Source organism: Mus pahari, chromosome 1, assembly GCF_900095145.1.
Source record: "Mus pahari chromosome 1, PAHARI_EIJ_v1.1, whole genome shotgun sequence".
NCBI classification, from domain to species: Eukaryota; Metazoa; Chordata; class Mammalia; order Rodentia; family Muridae; genus Mus; species Mus pahari.
In genome coordinates this window covers 62,661,140-62,688,042 of record NC_034590.1, presented here as the reverse complement: position 1 = coordinate 62,688,042, position 26,903 = coordinate 62,661,140, and the positions used below count along the sequence as shown (strand labels likewise).

General features: G+C 36.3%; 1 protein-coding gene across 18 annotated transcripts in view; it reads right to left on the bottom strand.

The window, feature by feature from the left end:
• Dlg2 (discs large MAGUK scaffold protein 2) overlaps nucleotides 1-26,903 on the bottom strand; it is a 1,883,913-nt gene that overhangs the window by 858,562 nt on the left and 998,448 nt on the right. The window contains exon 1 of one of the 18 annotated variants that reach the window (XM_029535309.1): nucleotides 5,291-5,711. The exons of the other annotated variants lie outside the window; for them this stretch is intronic. Within the exon in view, the coding sequence (XP_029391169.1) occupies nucleotides 5,291-5,368 (78 nt within the window). The 5' untranslated portion in view covers nucleotides 5,369-5,711. Of the gene's footprint in view, nucleotides 1-5,290; nucleotides 5,712-26,903 lie in introns of those variants that run through there. 18 annotated transcript variants of the gene reach the window in all.

Genomic DNA, 26,903 nt, shown 5'->3' with positions numbered 1-26,903 from the left:
AGAGAGAGAGAGAGAGAGAGAGAGAGAGAGAGAGAGAGAGAGAGAGAGAGAGAGAGAGAAATGTGTTTTCCTCTTTCTCTTCTGTAACCTACATGGATTTGTTATGATTTTGGCTCTTAATATATCACTTACATAGCATTCATCTGCATTTTACTTCTTTATTTACCTTCCTAAATACAGAAGAGAATCCTCAATGCTAAATGAGTTCTATCTCCACCGGAAAATCCGCATGATACATTTAAGTATTAACTATTATACGTCTCTATGCAAACTATCATTATTACTGACAAAGAGATGCAAGTAATTGGATGGAAAGTGCTACCTTTCAGCAGTTTATTTATATTAACTTGTTCCATATTTAAATAAAAATGCATCCATCCCTTCAGCATTGTGCCATACTCCACTCATTCTAAGGGTAAGCCCTTTGTTTTACAGATTAACAGTTCTGTAATGAAGATACATCTGATAAGTACTATTCCATCCTAGAGCCATTCGCTGTTCTTTTGTCTCTGGGTAATAAATAATGATGCATCTTACAAGGGGTGACAATTTAAAGTCTAAGAAGTAACATATGAAAGACAGTCATAGGTTTAGTTTTCTATTAGCCTCTACAAATCTGGTACAAAAGTTGAAAAGTCCTGTATTTCAAGTAATCTAATGAGAATTACAGTAATATGAAGATGATGATTACCAACAGTGTTGTAGGGACTGGTAAGAGATTCAGTCTGCGCCTTTGAGGCCATAGCGTTTCCTAGTATTAATGATGTCCCCCTTCAAGATGCAGAACTAGTGAATGTTAGGGTTGGGATGTGGTCAGATAGCTAGCTGAACAGGTCAAGCCAAATCTTTGAAGCTAACAAAAGGAATAGGGCAATTGAGAATTTGCTTAGAGCTTAGGATTCTCAGTTTATGTGATCATGGGTGGAGAACAAGGTATGATAGTAAAGAGGCCAAATTATGGCAGATCTAGGCAATCGCAGTAAAGGATTTTCCTTCCTTCTGAAAGCATCTACATTCACCATATTTAAAAAGTGGGGAGAAGAAAGTTCCAATTGATAGATAAGAACATTGAGGTTACATAAGCCATATGTCTACCTTCAGGCTGGATGCCAAAGAGCAAGACTAGATAGTGCCCTTTTCAAAAGTGCCCATCCTTTTTACATTTTGCTAGAACCACCAAGGTCATGATGCTTTCTCTTTGGCCATTCTGCTGACAAGCTCGTCACGTGGTTGTCCTTCCCTATAGTTTATGCTGAATTAATGCCTTACATTTAGAAGGAAAGTGTTTTCTAGGGTGTTAATGCTTGGGAAAGTTTCCAAGAGTAAATACACCCTAATGTTAGGAAACTTACATCACTTCTTGGTTATCTCACACTGCCTAGTTTATCTGTGCCTACTTTTATTACATGAAGGATGTGGACACTAGTCTCCCCTATGTGCGTATGCAGACACTTTTCAATGTGTCCCCTCAAAAGAGTAAAAAGCATAAAAATGAAAATCAAAACAGTTGAAAGAAGGTTCACAGCTTTCAGTACTTCAATACTCTTTGGCATTTTTGTGTGACTTGAAGTTGTGTTTTCAATATATTTCATATGTATCACCTAGCCTTTTAGAGTAAAGCAATCTGGAAATGGTCTACATGAAGAGATTTAAGTCGAAATGTCACAACAGGCAGAAAAGCGAGACACCAACTTCTCAACTAACTACAAAGGATCTCAGAAAAGAGGGAATAATTGTTTAAATGGAGATGCCATGTTGTGACCAAGCAATCTGAGTTGCACATTACCACTTTTAGGATAATTTTGTTCATAGAATTTGCTGGTCTGAGCAACAATCTTTTCACTGAAAGAATAACAAAGCACCCATTGCTTTTCATTTTCAGAAGAAAATAGCAGTGTGAATCACCTAACATCTTTGACTCATTCTTAAAGTTATAATTGGCTAAAATTTAGGTCCTTTTTGATGAAAGACATTTTTATAGCCGATAAGAAAGATCAATAAGTACAAATATCAATATTGAGGTTATTAAGACATGACAATTACAAGCTATTTTTTGAGAATAATAGGGTCCAATAAATACTTTGCTGCATTTATCCAACTAGAGGGGTCATGGAGAAATGTCATTAATGGAACCATTAATGGAACAGGTAATTTTCTTTTTTTGTTCTGTGTTTGTTTGTTTGTTTGTTTGATTGATTGATTGATTTTTTTTGCTTTTTGTTTTTTGATTTTTGAGACAAGTTTTCTCTGTATAGCTCTTACTGTCCTAGAACTCACTCTGAAGACCAGGCTGGCCTCAAACTCAGAAATCTGCCTGCCTCTGCCTCCCAAGTGCTGCGATTAAAGGCATGTGCCACCACTGCTTGGCTTATGGAACAGGTAATTTAAGACATAGGTATTGTTTTATCTGAAGCATGGCAGTTGACTTATGAAAATCACAAATGTTGATTTTTGGAAACTTCATGACTTTGGGAGTTCTAATACAAAAGAGGACAAGATGAGAAGCAATGCTTATCTTATCTAGACAAGAGCACATTAGGAGATTCTGGAAAATGGTGAGAGCTGTGTGCCATGCAAGAGAACCAAAGATATAGATTACGATGGTTTTAGTTACTACTATATTCCTGTGACCTTGAGCTAGCCAATCTATTCTCAAGGATTTTAGAAAAAGAACATGTCACATAGGGTATGAAAATCAAATTAAATTTCACAGAGAGCAGTGTGATGTTGGCAATAGTGCAGAGAGTGGTTATTGATAATATTACTATCATGGTAATCATTATGGCAGACATTACATGATGCTGGTGAACTGCACTAGTATTTAACTGAGACCAAATGACAGACTAAAAGAACAGAAATAATAGTAAGCTATTATTTCTGTGTTTAGGATAGCATTTAGACTTTTGCATCCCTAATTAGCTCTCAATTAATGGGTCCTTGAAAAACACAATGTCCAGCCCAAACCTGAGTGACAAAGTAGGATGGAAGGACTGTAGTGAATGCAGATTGGCTTGTTAGATGGGGAAGGAGGCAACCTCTATAAAGAATAGTGAATTGACGACCACTTCCATAATATCCCTCAAATGCTGCAGTTTGTGCTATTATTTATCAACCTCTGTCTCAAAGTATGTTACTGAATTCTTAGCTGAAAATACTAACTCATACTTACTTGTTTAAATAAGTAATTTATTTGATTATACGATATAAACCACTGCCACTCACCAGGTATTGTCTGAGTGGCTACATTTTTTAGGTAGCCTACCTTTTGGTTTATTCTAGGAACTCTACAAGTACAAACTCTAAGAAATGTCAGCACCTAGTATTCAAAATTAGCTCCTCCCAGCCATTTTTTGGCAAGCTCGGGGTATTAGAACGAATCTGGTTTATTTCATTTTGGCCCTTATTACTCTGACAGCCCAGTGGACTTTAGTTGATGCTGACTTCCTGATGTGAGTGCATCTTACACTCCAAGTAAGACAAAAATTGAAGACCCTTCGGGCTCACCCTGGAGTTCTTCTTGCCTATTCTAGGCACTATCGAGCCCAGAAGTGAAGAGGATACCCTGAGTCCTGTTGCTACTTCCTGCACACACTGAAAAGGCAGAGGCAGAGCCTAAGTCACTTGGTTAGATTAACAGCCTTGCAAGTCCTTCACACACAGCTGCCATACGCAGGTCTGAATCTGAATTAAATAGCACTGGAAGAGTCAACTTTTCTTTTCATACTAATTTGCCAGAAGGCATTGTCCCCCAGTGTCTTTCAGAGTCCTGTCATCCATATAGCCTATAATTTTTATGGAAAGAAACACCTTTTTCCTTTACACACACACACACACACACACACACACACACACACACACACACGCACACACACACGCACACAAACACACACACACACACACACACCAAAACGTGCTCTAATAGAAACCTAAGAAGGTCTTTTTACTTCCTCAAAGTAGCTTTCCTTAAAAATAACTTGAAGCAAATAAACAAGACTCCAAAATCAATGTACTGGAACACAGTAAGTTTGCAGTTTGTGACATATAAAATGCAGAAGGGATCTATGTTACTCTAAACCTTCCCATCCACTCCTTCATCCAAAGGGGCAATGAAGAACAAGCTGGCTATCATGTGGCAGTTTTTGGATCTAAGCACTGGTAAAGGCAACAGCCCTTAAGTGAAAATACCCACAATATATTTTCTTATCACAATGCAATTCTATCTTGGTTTATCACGGAATTCTTGTATTTTATCAACATTCCTACTCTGACAGAACAGATCAAACGCAGTAGCAATAACATCCTTATAATTGGGAAGAACAGTACCAAAGACCCTGAGGACTATCCTGGGTCAGCCTCAGGAATGTGTGAAAGGTTGAAAGGATCTGGGCTAAAAATAACATCCTCAGAGAAATATAGACAATGTGGGATTCAACAAGATTCTGTTAGGGTTAAAGGAAGTTTCCCCAGCGCCTACCAAATCCTTCTTGCTTTCCCAATTTCCAAAACATGACAGGTTTGGGCCAGTGCCTCAAAAATCATTGGGAAAAAAAAATCAAAGATGTAAATTAATATCTCCTGTTTTGTGTACCTTGGGACTTACAGACTATCTTAATTTCTTAGAGAAACAAAACTAAGGAGGTCAATTTGTGCAGAAATTCTCTGGAAACTCATCGTATGGAATACAAGGGACAAAAAGCCATTCCCTGAATGGAGACCAGTAGCCCACTGAATATAGAATTTGTGCTCATTGTAAACACTTTTGTAATGAAGATTTTTTTTGTTGTTGTTGTTCAGTGGAAACAATATCAAGCACTCCTGTGAGGTGTGGGAAGTGTCACCATTAAGTCTCTCAGGATGCAGAGACACGTGTGCTAGAGAAAGACACAGGTATTTATAATGCTCCCACAGACCCAAAGATCACAGTAATAAAAATAATGCAATCCAGCAACAAGTTTACTAGTGAGCTCCCCCAGTAAGCATAGACTGCAGCTGCTCCCCTTCCATCCGATGCAATACCAGGGAACACTTGTCTCTTTGGAGACCCTCTCTATCAACCGCTGATACCAGCTAATAGCTCGAATAGCCAATGATCCCCATCAACCAGAATGCTTTCCGCCCTCCAGAACTAGCCTCTAAGAGTTGCCCCTTGCTAAGTGGCATGGACCATATTTCCACTGAGAGGCAGGTTCTTACAACCGGCGAATAAAGGCTGGATCTATATTCAGACCAAGAGCCCAGAACAGGCACTTGGCACATCCATAAAGCGATCTTCCTCCCCACTCATCCATACCTTCTCTGATTTCGCTTTCCTGGCATTGTGCACGAACCTGCGACCCAGCTTCTTGGCATACCAGATCGAGGCAAACATAGCGATGCCAGCGGAGGTTCACAATGAAAGCCTCTGCACAATCAACTTCCCACGGAGGCTGAGCCGAGCGGATTCCGGCTGGAGCTGTCACTTGCGGGCTGTTGCTTTCTCCGATCCTCTCATGCTGGTTAGCCGGGGAGAGGGTGGGAGGAGGGAGGGGTTGGGGGGGAAAGGCAGTCCTGTTTGGCCGGTCTGCAGGTATATTTACATCCTGCCAGCAGGAGGTTCGGGAGAGGCGGTGCAACCTTCAGAGCAGGCTCACACACATCCAGTTGGCTAAGTGTCGGGCTGCGGTTCTTCAGCTCCAAACTCCATGTGTGTGAGAAGGAAGAGAAGCCGCAGTTGACTCCACAGAGGCAGTATACCTCTGGCTCTCACTCCAATTGCACGCCTCGCTTGGCCATTTGGCTTCCTTCTGTCTTGACAGTTACGCGCTGGCGGCAGTGGCCACTTAGAGACATTCACACACAGTCTTACGGGTATTACAGACAATGCCAGCGCGGCTGGGCACTAGGGAGAAACAGAGCATCGAGGCTCTGACCAGGGAAGAACAAACAGGTGTCCCAGGAGCCCAAATCCCTATCAGGTCGTCCAAGATGACTACCTGAGATGGCTGGGTAAAAACCGTATTTTCTTCCCCATTTTAAATGCACCTGATCCAAGAAAGTTACATCTCTGTCCACAGCTTGCAGGAGAGGGAGTTTACTTCTTAGGAACCTGAACCCGGACAAAAGACACAGTTAAGAGGATGAAATGTCATGTCAAATGCCTCCGTGGAGGTCTTGAGTTTCCTAGTCGTTGGTTTTACATGTTTTCAGTCTGAGAACTGGAGTATAGAAAGTAACTTAAAGCTACCTTGAAACTAGACCCAGCTGCTCCTTGCAGTGACATTCTCTTTTAAAGGGACACTTGCTATTGTGAGACCACCTGGGGAAAGGTAAAGAACAGCTCTTCAACCATATTTGCTTGAAGAAATTTCTTATGTGATTCTAACAGAGGGTTTTTTTTTTTTTTTTTTTTTTTCGTCAATGATCTTATTAGAGTTTAACCTCTCATGCCAGGCACTTTTAGGGTAAAGTCAATGTTAAGAGACAAATGTTTCCTCCAGTGAAAGATAATGCTTAAGCCCTTTGCCAGCTGTACTAAAGGATAACACATAGGCACATAAACTTCTTTCCATCTAGCAAGCCCTTCCAAGCTGACCTGGCAGAAAGGCACTATGAACACATATGAATCAAAGATGGTCAGCACATTCGGGGAGATGACTCCCAGAAGAGAATTCCCTTTTCTCAACAAAGCCACCGTGATGGTTTGTATATACCTGGCCCAGGGAGTGGCACTATTTGGAGGTGTGGCCTTGTTGGAGCAGATGTGTCACTGTGGGTGTAGGCTTTAAGACCCTCATCCTTGCTGCCTGGAAGCCAGTATTCTGATAGCAGCCTTCAGATGAAGATGTAGAACTCGCAGCTCCTGCTGTGCCATGCCTGCCTCGATGTTGCCATGTTTCTGCCTTGATGATAATGGACTGAACCTCTGAACCTGTAAGCCAACCCCAATTAAATGTTGTCCTTGTAAGAGTTGCCTTGGTCATGGTATCTGTTCACAGCAGTAAAACCCTAAGTAAAACAATTGTCAGCAGTAGGTCTGTGTGAGGTGCCTGAGCTCTGTCTATCAAAAGAGTTCCAGCTGTTGTCAACTGAGAAAGTATAGTTGTTAAGTGTTGGACACCTTGGAGGAAATTGGAGGTGGAACAAGCCAGTATGGGTTGTCATTAGCAACCCAGGAGACAGTGTGCCTACAATATTCTCAGTACAGTTATTGAAGAAATAAATACATGATCCTGTTTCTGGCCTTTGATTTTGTTTCTAACTCTTGTTCTCTCTGGATCCTATATGGGTAGATGGTTTTTAAGGCTATGTTCTGTGCTATGGGTCTAATTGTGGGTCTTTATATGAGAGTTTAATGGAACTCTCTCTTGCTGTGATGAAATGATTCAGTATTCAAAAAAGCCAACCATGGGCCCTACAGGGTTGCCTGGCTCCTTCAAGCCTCTTTGGCACGCCTAGCTGCCACCCAGGGTTTGGTTTTGCCAATAGCTGTTTCACTTGCTCTGTGCTCTCACTTCCTACAAGTTTTTTTTCTTTTATTTCCTTTGGACACTCTTAGGCAACCCCATGTAATGTTCTCCACACTATACCCTGTACTCCTTGGAGAAGAAACACTGTAGAACATCAAGAAATAAATGCATGATGATGCCTCTGTAGGTTTCAAAGTGCTTCTCCATAGGACCAAAGCTTACCCAGCTTTTGTGATGCAAAAGGCATTTCATGATTTCTGCACACAAGTTTGTCCAAGCCATGTGTTAAAAGAGTAGTTAGTAAGAAGATAAAGCACAGGATATTAAAGGCCAGAAGGAGAATATCCACCTGAAATTTATAAGTAAAAAGTTTCTTCTGTAATATTTTAAGACAGAATCAGGTAATGGAGAGCTGGAAGAGCTACTAGATTCCAGGTCATTGACAGATCCCATGAAGCAAAGCAAAGGATGGTCATGTATTCTGTGGGGACTAACAGGTTTTACAACCATGTTTGCATTTTTTCCCTATAAATTTGATTTTTTTTTAAATCATGGAAACAAGAACAGACAAGACCTTTAGTATATAGCTGTTTTATTTACTTACTGAGCTTTTATTTATCTTACTTATTTTGCCTCTGATGATTTTCTCCACACATTTGATTGGAGCCAGTATAGAATTCCTCAAAATAAATAAATAAATAAATAAATAACCTGCCAACAAAGATTCAGCTGGAAAACTAACAGTAATTAGTGTTCACTAAATTGACAGTTGGAGATTCAAAATACAAATGTAGAGCAAAACAGTTGCTGTCAGGGTGCAAGCTTGTATTTTACAAATACTCATCAAAATGTAGACAATAAAAATTTATTTGTCACATGTATCTATGGTAAACTAGGAAAAAGTTAGGAACTAGGAGAGACTGGAAGAGTCAGTGGGATATTGTAAGGCTTCAGTTTCAACATGAGTATAATGTCAATTGAATAGATTCACTGCCACAGTCATACAGCCATCTTTTCTGGGCCCTCCAGGAGCACATGCATCTTGTACAAACAGGAAGGCTGTGGCCTATACTTCATCCTAAGTGTCTCTAAGCATTACTCTTCTGATTGAGATAAAGAAGTTATAACATTGATGTCTAGGAAGACAGACTGATCATTTAAACACTTTCCATCTGCATACAATCACAATCTGAATAGACCCTTCCCTTCAAAACTTCATCTGTAATACCTACAAATAGCAGAAACCTGGCAGTGCAGCAGTGTAGCTGAGTTTGAGATGTAACATTAAAATTCTTTTAAGCAGCTTTGGGTTCATACCACAACACATGTACACACCCACACACCTGTGTGATTCCTTTGAACATCCAAGGTCAATGAAATGCTTAAGTCAAGCCATTAGGTATTAATCCACTATAGTTTTCTGTCTGGTATATTAGTTACATTTAAAAAAATGTTACCTAGACATTAAATAATTACATTAGAATCAGAGTAAGAAACTATTCTATAGAAACTAATATCTATCTAGGTTCACTGTTAAATCTAAGAAAATGCATGTTAAGGTGCATTTTATCCTATACATATTTTTCTGTTTTATATACATTTCATTAAAAATATATGATAGCTTATGACTAGCATATGACTTTAGACAATTAATAAACAGCATTTATAAAGTATACATGACATAATTTGGATGTAAAAGAAGATGAACATATTTGCCTTCAACATAAATGTCAAAATTTCAGTGTAAGTTTCCCATGCATAGACAACCATATTTTGATCTCCATATTTTTTTGTTATGAGTTAAAAAATAAAAAGCTATGAGAATCAATGTACAATTTCATTTGTGTGATAACAAAGGCAAGTGATTCAATGCCATCAAAATGTATTGAAAACATAAAACATGCCAAATGCTAGTGACAACTAAGTGAAGAAAATGCAATTGTTCTCTCATGAAGCTTTGTGTCACTAGAGACATCAACATATAAAGAAATAAATATCAGTGTAGAATGAAGTTATGTTAGATATGTATGCATGGCTTGGAGACTCCATGAGAGATAAGTGGTTTTTAGTTACTATAATAAACCTAGTAAGAAAAAATAGCAATAGAAACATAGCAACACTTTAATACTGTTGTAAATTTTGAAAAGAAAAAAAAAAAAACCAATGTGAAACTTCATGCTTAGTCCTATGGTTAATATGAACACACATGTGTCCCAATGTCAGTGTGAAACAACTGACTCAGATACAGAACCATTTCTGGAACAAAGACACAATCAGTTATGGACAAGTGTGAAAAAGAAAACTTTTGAGTTACTGCAGGTAATTCCCTTGGCTAAATATTAGTGGGCTAAAATGTACTTTTCTGCTCTCAAAATAATTAGACTATTTCTGTGATATTTTATACTCTCATGTGTCTTTTCTTTTAAACACTTGATAATGGCGTACATATGTGTGTGTGTATATATATATATATATATATATATATATATATATTTCTAATATATATATAATTTAGACTTAAGACATTTTCTTTTTTTTCCATAATTTTGCAAAATATTTTTATAGAAATATTGTTCTCAAAAATGGATCAGTCTCTTCACCCAACTGCACTCTACTTCCTCTAAAACCAATTCTCCATCAACATTCCTACACATCAAAAATCAACAAATCATAGGATTTTTCTAGACTCTTCAAAATATAGCTGGCGATTACAGACTATACCAACCTTTTATTCTGGCTCACTACCAAGTAATATCTTATTTTTGTTAATATTTATGAGTAATATATTCTAGATAACATTCTAACCAGGCATGTCCATAACATGTTGTCTGTTTGTAGCCTTGATATTATGTGCTGTTTATGTATGGATGTGTAGTGGGGATTCAACTCAGTGTCTCATGCATTTTTGGTAAGGGCTCAACCACTGAGCTACAGTGGTTAGACCTTGAGATATATAGTTCAACTTAATGCTGAGACTTGGAGCCTTTACATATCTATTGGCTTCTTGAAATTCCTTCTGCTCACAGCCTTTGCTCTTTAAAATAGATCTACAGTTTTACTGGTTTATGAAAGCATTTAGTATTCTGGGCATTAGTCCTCTGTGTATATCAGCCTTTAAACATATTGCTCTCATCCTCTAACTATTTGCTTCATGTTTTATCATTCAGAGCCCTCATAATATTTAAATATACAGAAATCCATTTGTGTTTTTTTCTTTATGGTTGTACAATTTTTGTATTTTAAAAATATTTTTCTCTTCCAAATTGGAAAATAAATTATTTTCTATTTTCTTCTAGGTAATTTAAACTTGTGCTTTTAGAAAGTTATGTTCACTTTTTTTCAATTTATCAAAGATAAGAATCTAGTTTTCTCTATATGCACAGACAGATTTATTTATTTATTTATCTATCTGGTACTTTAAAACGTTGTTCCTGTTCCTCACTATCATGTCCCAACCCAAAGCCACATGTCTAGATCATATGTGTGTACATAATTAGGTTCTGAGCCCTTTTATATTATTATGTTTTTGTTTGTGCCAAAGTCCCATTATCTATATTTAATAGTAGATAGTAACACATGTTGAGCTCAATAGCACATTCAGTGTACAATTGATTACTTCTATAGCAATCTAACCTTCTGTATTATTGCTGTAAGAGAGTTTACTTCATCTTGGCATTTAGCTCCTTCCACTATCAAATCAGTCCTTTATATTCTCAGTGTCTACTATCAAACTTCTCACCATCACTCCTACAAGCTATTTATGTTTCCTTAATTTTATCATTTCTATCCTGCTATCTGCATTAAATCTTTTATACATGTACAAATTTTAATAGCCTTTCAGCAACAAATTTCTGTGATAGTTAAACACACTCAGTTTTTAAAATATTTCCCTAAAGTATCTATATTCAGATTATACTTAAATAATTGTATAAGTGGTGATTTTCAAAGTGATCATCAACTTTTCTTAGCATTCTGAAATATATTATGCCAAAAGGGCTTATGATATTAATTTTTATGATGGAAAGCTCTCGATCTAATTGCATTGCAAGAAATATTTTCTCACTTATGTAACATATCTTTCTTCTTTCAAAAAACTCTTCTTTGAAATAATAGTTATTCTTTAATCAGATTTTCTCTGTAGATCCATGTGTGTGGTAAGCGTTCATGCATGTGCATTCTCGTGTGTGGGGTTGGGCTAAACAGGTGCAGGTACGTAAGTACATGGAAGTCAGTGTTTCTCAATGGACATATGTCTTAATCATTTTTCACCTCACATATTGAGACACGGTGTCTCTCTTGAATGGAGCTAGCCAATTTGGCTTAGTCTTGATAGCTAGTTACTCTGCATTTACATGGGAACTGGGGTCATAACTCATTTCCATGCTTGCATGGCAAGTGTTAAACCCACCTGCAGCCATTTATCTAGTACCCGATTAATTTTTAAAATGTCTCAGTTGTTGCTCTTTCTAAACATCTTCTCTCTCATATTTTTTATGCAATTTATCTAAAACTCATATTCTTTCATTCTATACCATGGCTTCAGTTGACTCCCATTTTTCTCCTAGATCATTTCCTGTATTACTCCTTGGGTTACACATGCTGTCAAAAATGTAGGTTCTATTTTGCACTTTTCTTTTTACCTTGCATTAATCACCTGTTTTTGACATTTTTTAAAATGAGATTTTGGGGTTGATTTTTTTGTTGTTGAGTTTTTGTTTTAGTTGGCGTTAGCTGGTCGTACTGTGTAGCCCAGGATAGCATTGAACTTGCTGGCCATTGATTCATAAATCACCTATTTCTAATTTCTGAGCACTGGAACTGTAGGGATACACCACAAAGCCTAGTAATGGTGATTATTACAAATGAGTTAATATATGTATTTATTTTAGATACTCTACTTACCTGTTTTTTGTTTATTATTATTATTATTATTATTATTATTATTATTATTATTATTATTATGTCCTTTTTTGAAATTTTCATTTAAAACATGCTTTTTTGCTCTTTTTGCTTTAAGGATCTGTTTCTGTCTTTTCCATCCTTTTATGACATTTCTGGATGCCTGAACACTCTCATTCTGAGTTCTACTTTAGGTTGGTTCATCTCAGTTTCCCAAAGACATTATGTTGTGTGGCTATTGCATTGGGAGAATTGTACACATATGTCTGGCAGTTACGCTGAGATTTCACTAGTCCACATGTAGTATCATGTTAACTTTTAATCTGGCAGCTATTCTCCACACAAATGAAGTGGTTTTGCTTTTGTTTTGTTTTGTTTTCATTTCCCTTTAGACATGTAATAGAAACTTGACTTTTTTGGTATATTCTGGGGCTGGTGCAGGAAGCTTTTTAGAATCACTTGCACTAAAGAGAATCTTTTGTGTTTTCTAAAGACGTACTTAATGTCCCCTATGTTAGTCTTTTAGTTAAAAAAAAAACAAAACATCAGGTTTCTGGTCTAAGACGTACTTAATGTCCCCTATGTTAGTCTTTTAGTTAAAAAAAAAAACATCAGGTTTCTGGTCTTGCAAGGACATCAGAAGCCCTCATTCTTATCTAAGTACTCTTTATTGGCGCCATGTACTCAAGCAATACCACAGTTCACTTAAGAGCTCACAGTTATGATACTTACTAAGTATAAACACAAATAAGTCATAATAGCTTGAATCTAGCACAGCTCCAAAACCATTATGAGCTTAAACTACACAAACAGCTTTAATGTTTAATAAGCATGCAGACAACAATACTATAAAATTTATTGTAATGTGAGCTATTCCATACCGTAGACTCTAGGACATCCAAAGTCACCATTATAGAATAATTACTTAAACATAGCTGTAAGCTGCTGCCACCACATACTATTTGTTTATATTCCTTTAGCAGTTTACAAATTTCTTCCTGCATATTAGGAACTCAATATATAGCTTTTGAATAATACAATAGTAACTTCAAGAATGGATAAACAAATGAATGAATGTAACATTATAATTAGATGAAAGTATTGATAAATGAAAATAAGTCACTCTACAGACACAAACACAGCACTCATTGTTATCCCTGACTCATAGATTTATCTCAGAATGATCTTCATAGCATAAGAGATGGTCACTGGACAGGTTCTTTGCTTTGAAAAGTTCTTTGCTTTGAAAAGTAGTTTGTAAGAATATCAGCACTTGTTATATGTGGCCTTCAAATTGTCTCATTTTTTACTGTAATTTCTTATTTTCCATGGAAACTGGATGCCCCAACAAACAAACAAACAATCAAACAAACGCAACCTACTTATGAATAAATAAATGAACTCTTTCAGTTTCATATATATATATATATATATATATATATATATATATATATATATATATACCTGCTACCAAAACATGCAACTCATTTAATTTTCAATTCTGCCTCCTACATTCAACAAAACAGCAGCTGCTGAAATCATCAGCACAAATGTCAACTGTAGACAGTGTTGCTGAAAATATATGCTGGATATTAATCACACCCTCTCCAGCTTTAAGAATATAAAACAAGTATGTAAGAAATGTATAATCACTTCATAGTGTTATATCTCTGAAAGATGATGAGAAACAGAGATGAGGAAATATTTTCACATAAAATAAGGGTATCTCTCCTTAAAGACATATTAAGTATCTTGAGATAAGTCCAGGACTTCCTTAGCTATGATTTTATTTAGCATTACCCTCTTGGAAATATAGCATCTACTTAGTTTCCAATTTTTCATTGACTTGCTTCATTATTATTTATGTTTTATATACACACATATATACATATATGTGTGTGTATATATTCCATTGCACTGGAAAAATAAGGGCATTTCCATGAAGGCATATATTATATTCCAACTTGAGAATTGTCCTGCTTTATTTTCCAACTCTCCCTGTAGCCTTAAACATTTCTCTACTTTCATGTCATATACACATACACAATCCCAAGGCCATGGGCAAAATCTAGGAACCACAAATGAACTGAAAACATGTAACAGTAGTATTCCTGAATCTGGTTTAATGCTTGAAAATTAAATGAATTATTTTAAAAGGTAACTTGGTACTATCAAGATAAACAAGCAAATAGCAAAAAGTTAATAATACAAATAAACAGAACAAAATAAAAGTGCAGTGAGGAGGCCATTGATAGATTCTTCATCTACAACTTCTTTTTTAAGAAGTTCAAGACTTTTTTTTTTTTATTGTTAAAGTCAACATGAAAAATGTTAGGTTTTATCATGGCATTTGTATATAGAAAACACTTTAGTGTTGCATATATGTGTATGTAATTACATTTTATTCTTATTTCTATTATCCCGCTTTCTGGTTGCCTTTCTCTTAATTAGTTCACACGTCTACATTCATGCTATGCGTATCACATTAGACTCTCTTCATTACTTGCCATCCTCTTCCTCCTTCTTTCATGCCCTACAAACACAAATAGAATACAGCTAAAATTTAAATTTATATTATGAATGAATTCATTGTCTTTCTGAAACTGGCCTATTTTGCTTCACAAAATAATCTGCTCCAGCCATTTTCTTTCAAAAGTCATGATTTCACTTTTCTTTACAACTGGATTAAATTGCATTGTGTATATGTACCACATTTTGTTTATCCATTCTTTTGTTGATGGGAATCTTGGTTGCTCCATAACTCAACTATTGAAAGAGTAGCTATAAACAGGGAAGTGTAAAGATCTCTGCATTTTGCTGACTTATGAGAAATGTTAGCCTTATATTATCAGAAGTATATCACAGGCTAGGAAATACTCTCATCTCATTTGATCCTTACAAGGAGCTTTTGAGTCTGATTATATCTTACTTCTGCAGATGGAGGAAACTAAATTCTACAGAAATAAAGTAGCTTACCCAAGTTATGAGGAAAAGGTAGAAGATTGGAAAATGAGACAGTTTTTGAGCACTAGAAGAAAATTAGGTTGAGAAGCTCCATATCCATTCTGTAATTAGCCAATGTTAGCAAGTTTAATTTTGAGGAACATGGCAGAGTTAGAGGTTAGGGAGAAGATATGTCAGAGAGGATGGGGGCCTTTTGAGAAAGACAGCAGTAGAAATCACGTCTATCCGTAGAAAAGGAAATGTTTTCTTTATCTTGATGAGCTGCAGATTGCTGACTCACTTAGCCAAGAGCATTCTTTTTCATATTTACTGCCTTTAAAATAGTTCTTTAGTGTACTTATTTTTCTTGTGGAACATTCCAGGGATGGAATGGTCATGCCTATCTTCCCATCATTGCATTTTCCATTCCTAATACAGTGTGTGGTAGATGGCACGTTCCCTAATGAGAATTACTTAGTTCATCAATGAAAGAATAGGTAGCTAATCTGTAAAATCTCATAGATGATTTTTAGATTGAAAACTAGGATTCAAAATCAGGGAGAGGACTGAACTCTGTCAACTCAGAGAAATTTGTAAGTAAAAAAAGGATCTCTCTCTCTCTCTCCCTCCCTCTCTCTCTTCCTCTCTCTTCCTCTTCCTCCCTCTCTCTCTCTCTCTCTCTCTCTCTCTCTCTCTCTCTCTCTCTCTCTCTCTGTGTGTGTGTGTGTGTGTGTGTGAGTGTGTGTGTGTATGATCAATCATTTTATATTACTTTGCAGATTTTATTTTGACTTTCATTAATGAAATTTAGAGAGCTGATTCTTTTCTTTATTGTGTCTGTTGACTATTCTTCATGAGCAATAGTTTCTAAAAGGAGACTTTTAAATTTCTTGTGTTAATTTTTAACTAGATATTTGCATATCCTTTTCTTGTTTACTTTTTGAAATGTGGATGTTGGAGAATACACACACGTGCACACACACACATTTTCATTTTAGTGTGGGAATGAGACAGGAAGAAAGATACTTAACAACATACACTGAACTAAAATTTATAGGAATGCTCCTCTTCAAAAAGGCTGAAGTTGCTTGGTTACCAGTTATTCATATTTCAGGAAGGCATGCTAGATACTAAAGACAAAAAAAGAAAACAATTAAAGCCAAAATAGTATTACATGTGGCTAATTTTTTAATTCATTAATGCAAATCATGAATATTATCCAGCTGTGAACACTACAGCTACAAGAGTGACCTGCCTGACAAGGTCTGCCCCATGGGAAATAGTGTCATGAATGTCGTAGGAGTAACCAACCACATTGTGAATTGATTTAAAGTTTACTTTCTGTACAAGATGGCAGTCCTACCTGACACAGGCATTGAGACCAACAAACTGTGGCTGAAGAAGCCATAGTTCCTCTGGGAGGATCTGATACTGTTATTACTCTGCTAGTGGAAAAGGCAACGAACTGATTCTTAGTGACTTCCTATTGTACCCACAGATTAGTGCATATCTCAGACCTCATAAGAGAAACTTGTTGCAAAAGATGGCAATTAACACAGAAAGCCAAGGTACAACGAATCTGTGATGGCAGGGTACTCAGCCTTAAATGGGATCTCTATATCATCCCCCTTTCTCCCAAGGCTTGGGGTTCATTGCAGAAGAGAAGGCAGAAAGACTGTAAGAGTGAGAGGCATGGAGGACTATAATAAATCAGTGCGTGCCAGGTATAATAGGATGATTGAACATATAAAGTCATAATGGCTGTGACAGTGTGCAAAAGGCTGTCAAACCTCAAGCCTGGAAAATACCCAGCACATAGTGGGGAAGGAAGACATGGAAATTCACTTTTAGCTGAGGAGCTATTTGTAACTGATGGCTACTGGGAAATGGATGATTAGTTTTTTATTGAGGGCATGGCATCCAGCAGGTATAATATGCTGTGTGGAATAACCACATACCCAAGAGTATATAGACAACATTAATTTCACTCAATGAGTTTTAAAAGAAAGTGAATGAAGACACAAAGGTAGTTGGGTATAGATGGTATAGATGGTATGGATCTCAGGGGCTATGGAGGATGAAAATGAATATCATCAAAATGCAAGGTATAAAAGTCTCAAAGAATCAGTAAAAATATTTAAAAATAAAATAATTTCAATTCAAATCTTTTACAAGCAAAATCTCACTGCCTTCTCTTACAAATGGGATGAGAAGTAATTTCAGAGACCTAATGTTGTACAGCTGGTGGGTTTTGTGGCTTCATTTGGTGGTACTTTGAAAATTAAGACTGTAGGTGGTCAAGGCTCAGAGCAAAGCATTTAACAACTATTACTTTCATAAGTTTTAAGGAGATCAGCAGCTTGAAATATATATACCGAAGTTTAAAAATCAGTGGTTAGGTTCCATCTATATTTTAAAAATGGATGCACCAGATGTGCCTCTGTACTGAATGTTGTGGAGAGAGAGACAGCACAGATGATCCCAAACTGTTTAGCCTGAGAAGCACAAAGGTTAATCTTACCACTGGCTTTAGAGAAAACAGATGATACACTAGGATTTTTAGAAAGAAGTTAATTTTTAGGCACAATGTCTTACAGATATCCTTTAATCATCTACTTAGAGACTTTAAGTCACCAGGTAGATATATATGTCTAGAATCTTAAAGAAGATATTGGCATATAAATTGAATTTGATATTTTCATCACTGGCTGTAATAGAGAGGCAGCTCAAAGACAAAATCCATACTACTTGGTGCTTAGAATTATGTATTTAATTAATTTTCCTAAGTATTAGATTATGAATTCTGTGTTACAGAATAAGAAAGATAGAAGCCTATACAACTGTACTGGCAATGGTGGAATATCATGTTATTCAAACTGTGGAGGGAATATAGAGGTCTCAAAACTGAAAAGCATATTATGGGATTGATATATTTAAGGATATATAGTGCTCAAACATCCACTGGAGTTCATGTATATATAAATTTTGGAGGCTTGTACTTTGGGTACTAAGTATCACATGGTCAAAGTGCTTATTAAAATTAACACAAATTTTAATGAGTCAAATGATTAATGCTTATCTTATTCAATATTTAAATGATTTTTAGAATTACTTAATTTTGTCAGCATTCTACACAGTAGAATCAAAATTTAATTTACTACAAGACATTGACTAACAGTGACCCAGACTGAATGCAAGACAGATCCTGATTTCGGATTCTGGCTCTCCACCAGAATGAGAAGATGCTATCAAATGGTTCATTATTTTTTCTGTGCAGTAGCTACACAGCGCTTGTAAACGTGCTAGCTGTTCCCGGATTGGAAAACTACTGCCATTCACCATGCTTTTTTTTTTTCTAGTCATGTTCTAGTAAAGTCTGTAAAATTTGTTTCTTACAGAAGTTGGAAAGAATCCAAGAAAGATTCTACACACAGTTAACAGAAATACAGAGGCAGATCTACCTAAGGTTACCCTACAGAAAAGAGAATTCAGGGGAGCCACGTTAAAGAGCCTCCATCCAGTAACCCACAAACAAAGCCCCATAGGAATATCACTTAAATACATACTTCATTAATGTGTGGTAAAATCTGCACAGATTCAACTCCAGGGGCCATGGTACGCCACAAAGGCAGGAGATAAGAAAAATTATATACGATTGGCACTGTCATGGAGGGAATGGGTGCCTACCAAGAGAAAATAATATGAGTTTCTAGTCAACTGCACTTAGGGGCCTTTCTAACCTGTGAGAGAAAGAAGCTGTAGATGTAGAATGGAGTGGAGGCTTTGGCAACATAAAGCATCGCAAGGACTTTTGAATAGTTTGTTGTTTCTTTAAAAGATGAACACCCTATGATGTAGCACATCTATTCTTGGCATTTGCCTAAAGGAAATCAAAGACCGTGTTATTCCAAAGACTACACACATGTTTCTTGAATGCTTGATGTGTAATAGTTCCCAACTGGAAAAACAGTCCTCTGGAACCGAAGTGTATGATCGTAGTGGAAAGAAATACTGTCAAGGGAGAGAATAAAAGCACATATTTGTCTTCAAAAAGAATGATGTTGAGGAATACAAATCAGAAATTTTAAAAAGGCACATGCTGGATGATCATAGTCATGAATAAAATGTCAAGATCATGTAAAACGAAGCTGCCAGTGGTTGACTGTCACTGATGGATAGGTTGAGGGAAAAGTTTGTAAAAGAGTATAAGAAAACAATAAAGGAAGATGGACATAGCTATTATCTTTATGGAGGTTACGGAAATACAAGTGTATACACATGACTAAATCTATTGCACAACTTATATGCAGATTATTGCATGAGCCAATCATATCTTAATTAAGCTATTATGACATAATAAATATTTGGCATCTAAAATTTGCCTTTGTTTAGTTTAAGTGGGAAGATTGGGAAGATTAAAAAAAAACAAACTACTTTATATAAATAAAATATCATGAAGAAGAGAAGTAGAAACTGGGACAAATTAGAAAAAAAATCATTGTTTCCATTTTTACTCTCTCCGACTAACTTTGTCCCTTTAGCTCTCACCTACAATAATTTCTTCCTAATGAAATTTCACACTTGTCCACTCTGCCACCATTTTACATTTAGCAACAGTGCAAGGATTCACAATGTATTTTGGGTTTATGTCTCCTCTCTGCCCTGCATCACAAGGACATCAATAAAGAACATAAGAAAACCCAATCAATTCTACTTTTCTCTTTTATTTAGTTTTCCTGCAGAAACAAACTTAACCATGGTACTTAATTTTGAACTCAGATATTGATTTTTCTTCTGTTTTGTGCTCCTTGCTTAGGGAAACAAAGTTTTCAAAGGCTATTCTCTGTACTATCCATCTCACCAACCTTTGACAGGCAAACTACTCTAACAGATCCAGGGGATGCTATACACAGTCTTTCTTTGCTGGATACAAGGAAGACAGTAAGTTTTTTTTTTTTTAATTTGAAAAGAAAATAAAAAATATGGCCAAGGATCACATATGCATCAACACTTACTAAGCTTTCACCACATTTTTTACTGAGCATTTAAATGACTAAAAACACATTTGAGAATATACTAGAAGACTTAACAGTAGATCTAAATTAAAACTCTACATGTGACACTATTTGGGGATCCAACTACATCACATAGGAAAGTCTTTTCTGACGAGAGAGGGCTGCTGCAGATTCAGGCACAGACAGGCAAAAATGATCAATTTATTTCCTTTCGCCACAGCTCAAATTATAGTTTTGTCTCTGCAACATTGAGTGTCTTCCAGCACATCCATTAAAGCAGCTTGGCTCATGGTGAGGTTGTCTGTAAGACCTAATGTCTATAAGAATGAACGGAAACATTGCCAAAGGAGTGTGGAACACTGGGTTCTGAGCAGAGGGCCTTTGTCTCAACACAGTAGCTCATGAAAACCTGGGCGACCAATCCAGTGCCAAATCTCCAGGCATTTGTGTAGGACATTTCAAATTCCCTCAGCTTGTTCCCTGAAGCTACATGGGTCATATTTTTCTTTTTAATGTGCATAGATATTTTGCCCGTATGTGTGTCTGAAGACTTCATACATGCTTGGTGACCTCAGAGGCCATAAAAGGGAATCATATTCCTTAGTAAGTTTATTTAGAAGCCTTAATATTTACCTACCAGATACAAGAATCTATGCCAAAAAAAATGTATCATAATCAGGTAGATTTAGGCCAGATGTATGATGTAGGAATGTAAATGTAAATGTAGATTTAGGCAGATGTATGACGTAGGAATGTAAATATAAATGTAGATTTAGGCAGATGTATGACGTAGGAATCCGCATTTTCCAAAGTAAAGATGTGGTACTACTTGCAGCAATGTTCTAAGAGGATAACTATCAAGTGATCATGCATAGGATTGCCAATTTGATAAACGCTAAAAGTTTGAAAACTAATCAGTTTTTCTAAGCATAGAGATAACTTTATCCCTATCTTAGGGATAGGCAACTAGTCCTGGCTTTGGTCCTCAAGCCTTGCCTAGCTCACTTTCTTCAAGGCTCAATCTTTATCCATAATCACCACATAGACTTCTCTTTCCCAAATGTCTATCCAGTCACTATGTGACAGGTTTCAACGACATTCATGAAATGTATTTGTTTTTCAACAAATTTGTTCTTCTGGCTGTTCTCTCCTTACTTTTCAGCATTGTATTTATCAGAAGCAAGCCACTTCACTCATGTCTGTCCTCTTTCCCCACGCTTGCGAGGATACCAACGTTTTTGGTTAATGGTGTGTGTTTGCTCACCTTATCTCTACTGTGCTAGGTTAGGAAGCCAGGACCTACTACGAGGCCAGGTGAGGACTCTTACCTTGAACCCCACCTCCAGTGTCAGCACAGCCGCTTCAGGATTCTGGAGACATTTGCTTTTTCCTGTTCATTGGAAGGGCTGTCTGCTCATCAGCTTTTGGAAAGGTGAGTGACATAGCTTTAAGTACTTAAAGGTACTTTGAAAGGTACCTTTCAAAGGTAGTTTGAAATAATTAAGGACCAGTCATGGCAACAACATGAAGTCTTCCTTTTCCAGTTAACCAGAACTGTGTACTGATAATAAAAATCTTTCTACAATTCCATCCAAACTTGCTTTGTAGAACAAAACAATTCAATTCAATAAGGCAATAATTCCTAAGCTTGTAAGCAGGTATAAAGAACAAAATGTATGTGACACCTGTCACCTCACCCTCCTGAGCCTTCCAGTCTTGGTGAGAAAATATGTGACCTGAAAGGATTAGAATAGACTCTCTGAAACACTGAATCCATCATTTTTTTCATCCACTGATGTAACGAAACATTCCCTCCACGTGCAGCGATTTTAGGCATAGGTGCAGGAAGAAAGTCTGAAATAAATAAAGCATAGTTGCAAACCTTGTGGAGTGTATAGTCTGGCAGAGGAGAAAATATAGCACATTGTAAGGAAAATAGTCAGCATAAAATAAAGAGGAATTGATGAATGGAATATAGTATAGTGAAACTGGGGGGAAATATACAATGTCTTGAGAGCTCAAGAGGAGAGGAGTGTAAAGCTATGTGTTATAAAGTGCTAGCCTGAATATAACCAAATGACAAACTATATAACAGAGACAATAAAATGCTATTGCCTATCACTTGGAACACACGGGGGATTTTAGTGAGCTTTCATGCAGAAAAGAACATATGCTGAGGCTCATATTTCTCTTGGTTCTCTGTGAAAGAGCACTGAGCATTAAACAAACCACAGCTCTGAATGATGTTCCCAGCTGTTCTCAAGAACAACTGTGCAACCTCTGTTTCATTATCCACTTCCAGGTTTTTCAAACAAAGGAGACAGTCCAGTATTAATCATCTAAAGGTGAAATTTATAATTAAGTTCATGCAAAATTTTCTAAATAAAATAAATCCCACAAATGTAAAATGTTGCATTTCATAAGGGGGGGGCATCTCTCACTCTTCCAGGTTAAAAACATTCATCTCCTTGGTTATTTGAAGTTGCTAATTATTGCAAAGTATCTTAAAATATACAACCAAAATTTTAAAGATGGCTTTATTCTTTTCTACATGATATAAAACTGATATACTTTATTTTCTATAAGTGCTTATATGTTGTCGATTTAAATAGAAATACTGAAGGTGTAGTACTGGCTGATTAGGATAATCATAATGACTTACTTATTGTGAGAAAATGAATTATAGTTCAGCGGTCTACAATAAATGATATTCTATCTCATAATGTGACACCTATATAAGAGGTATTGTGTTAAAAATAAGGATACACAATAAGTATTTGTATTCTAAATTAGTCCTCATAATTAAATGGGTAGGGGGATAAGGGTAGAGGAGAGGTTAATAAATAGGGGAAAAAACTAAATGAAAGGCCCTTGGAAAATTTGAATGAAAACCTACTATTCTAGAACTTTCCTAAAATATACACATATGTGAAAGGAATTTAAATGAGATACTATGTAATGTAGAAAACAATACCCCAACTAAATAGCATATGTTACCAGGTAAAACCTTTAGTACCAGTAATTGGTTACCTCTGTTGAGTTGCTGCCCAAAGAGTTCCTATAAACCCAATCCAATTGGGTTACCCTCCACCACCTGAGAGTAAGGCTGAAGGCTCCAGTTATTCTGTTGAACATGGATAAATCAAGCTGTTACCTAACTAGACACTTTACTGTTTCATGACTAGTATTCACACACACACACACACACACACACACACACACACACATTCTTGGTTCACCCATTGATGGAAGTATGACCCTTCATTTTTGCCTTCATTCTTGTAGGGAGCCATCCAGCTGAGCCCAAGTTGAAAGGCCCTGATAATATTCTAAAGTGATCATGAGCCTCTAGCTTTGTCCCCTGGAATTTATTTTAAATTTTCTAATCTCTTTCAATTACTAGATTAAAATAAATACCCATTGATACTTCTATTTACACTGTGAGTTGCCATCTGGGTGCTGGGAATTGAACCCAGGTCCTCTGGAAGAGCAGCAGTACGCTTAAAACTGAGCCTTCTCTCCAGCCCCACATATTTAATGTTTTAACTTGACATATTAAATTATATCATCTGGAAAAGGATGACTTAAGTGCTTAAAGATTGTGAAATAAATACATCTAGTTAACTCATACATGCATCAGTTGACCTGGTTATTTCTGTGATGACAACATTTGCCATCCCAGTGTTAGTTGACAACACAATATATTATAATTAACTATAAGCATTGTGTCATATATTATGTCTTGAAATCATTTTTTCCTATAAAATTATGATTTTTGTATTTAATTCACCAGTACCTCCAAAGCCTATAGCTCCTTCACCCACTTCAAACAATGGTATACACATTCCAGTACCCTTTTTATTCAGAGAAAACTTTCATATTTCATATGAATGAAATCATGGAGTAGCTTTCATTTTCTGTCCTCAATTTATTTCCAATAGCATGATGAGCTCTAGGTTCATCCACTTTATTGACAATGACAGACATGTGTGTGCACGATTGTGTGTATACATGTGTGTGTGCCTGTGTGTGCCTATGTGTGTGTGCCCATGTGTGTGTGCCTATGTGTGTGTGCCTCTGTGTGTGTGTGTGTGTGTATGTGTGTGCACGCACACACACGTGTGTGTTATTGATCTCTTAATGGACACTTAGTTTGATTTCATGTCTTGGATCTTATGAAACAATGTTGGAGTAAACACAAATATATCTTGAATTAGACATAGTGACTTAATTTACTTTAGATATATACACGGTAATATTTGAGTGTATCATAGTTATATTTTAATTTTTTGATGAATCTTTGTACCGTTTTGCAAATCTACACTCCCACTAACAGATCAAATATTTTCTTTTGTGCATCATTAGCGGTAACAGATAGCTTTTTGTGTTAAGACAGGTTTTTGCTCTATATCCCTCATTTACCTTGAATTTGTTAAATAGCTCTTGCTGACCTCTCGCTAAAGATGCTTCTGGCCTCAGTTCTTGCATTTGGGATTAGGGGTGTGTGCTGCCACCAATTGTCTCTATTGGTAATGACCATTGTCTCTTTGCTATTGGCCATCTTAACAGGTGTCAGACAGCATTTCACTGTACATAGTATTAATCTTAGAAATCCATAATCATGGGAGATTTTTTTCCATCTTCTGAGGTCATCTTCATTTTCCCTTTGGATGTTTTAAAGTCCTTATTTTACAAGTCTTTCACTTGATTGGTAAAGGTATCCATGTGTGTGTGTGTGTGGGGTGTTCTACTCTGAAGCTAATGTGAAAGGGACTATTTCACTGATTTCCTTCTCAATCTGTAATTTGAAACGTAGAAAGTCTACAAATTTAGTGTGTTAATTTTATATCCAGTCATTTTGTTGAAATAGTTTATCAGCTATAGACATTTCCTAGTGGAGTCTTTAGGGTCTTTTATGTATAAAATTATATCCTCTGCAAATAAAGATACATGGGTGTCTTCCTTTTCTATCTGTAACCCCTGAGCTCTTTCAGTTTTCTTATTGCTCTTGCAAAGACTGCAAATACTGTATTCAGTATGTGCTATTACTCACATCAGAGATTTTTATGCCACTGTTGGTCTTTGGCATTCCCTAATTTGAGAAATATTTATTTATTCAAGCTTGTCTATTTTAAGTTTAATTGCTTATTTCCTCAATATTTTAATGCTGAACTTTCACCCTTTTATCAAACATAGTTTGAAGGTATTTCTTACTTTCTGTATGCCATCTCTTCTCTTTATTTTTTTTTTTTAGCACAGTAGCTTTCGGCTTGATATAATTCTAGGTTTTTTTTCTATTCTTGCCTTTTCTGTTTTCAAAATGTTGCTACATAGAGCAGGGCCACATATATTTTCCTTTGTGATTTCTTCTAGTAGTTCTGTGAGCAGAAGTGGGTTTGGAGAGTTACATTTACATCTTTAAGCCATTGAGAGTTGTTGCATTTTTATGATTTCAGATGAGGGTCTAATTTCATTCTTTTGCATGTGGTTGTCTAACGTTCCTAATAACATTTATTGAAGAGAATGTTCTTGGCACCTTTGGAAAAAAATGTGCCAGCTATAAATGTGTGAATTTATTTTTGGTTTGCCTATTCTGTAGCATTTATCTCTGTGTGTGCTTTATGCCAATATTGTATTGTTTTGCTTACTAGGGCAGTGCAGTGTATTTTGGGGGTCTCATAGTATGATGCCATTTACCTTGGTGTTTTTATTCAAGATTACCTTGGCTTCAGCATCTTCTGCATATTCACAAATGTTAGGTTTGTTTTATTCCTTTTCTGTACAAAACAGTATTTTCATTTTGATTGAGATGGTATTAAAGTCTCTATTTACTAAGTCAGAATAGTTTCAGGGCCTTAATGATGGCTCAGTAGTTAAAAATGAGAACCACAAGAGCCCGAGATCTGAAGTTCAATCACCAGAACCTACTTAAAAAGCTAGGTGTTGTAGCATACATCTGCAATCCACGGATTCCTACAGAAAAATGAGATGGGTGATGGAGACAAGAGAGTATCCCGAATCTTGAGTTACCTCTAATCTAGAAAAAACAACACTGGAACTGAAATAAAAGAATCTCAACTTCTACAAGGTAGAAGGAGAGAATGGATACCTAGAAGTTGTCCTTTGATCACTTCATCCACATCATAGTCAATGTCTTGTATGAACAATTAATGCTATTAATAATGAAAAATATAAAAGGTATTACACTTTAACAATATACACTCTTCCGATCCCCGAGCTTCTCATTTCTCTCCATCTATTTGCAGTTTCTTTAATTCCTTTTACTGGTTTTTTGATTTCAGTGTGTGTCATTCACATTCTTGCTTTAATGGATTCCAAAGTTTATCATTTCTTGTTGCTATTGTAAATGAGATTGTTTTCTTGATTTCTTCTTCACATAATTTGTTGACTCTACACAGAAATGCCATTGTTTTCTATGCATTGACATCCTGCAAATCTACTGTAGTGGCTATTCCTGGTTGTCAACTTGACTATATTTGAAATGAACTACAATCCAGAATTGGAAGACTCACCAGTGGACCTAATCTGGAGACTGGGAGATAGAAGTTTCTGATCTGGATCTTGGTATGGAGATCTTGAG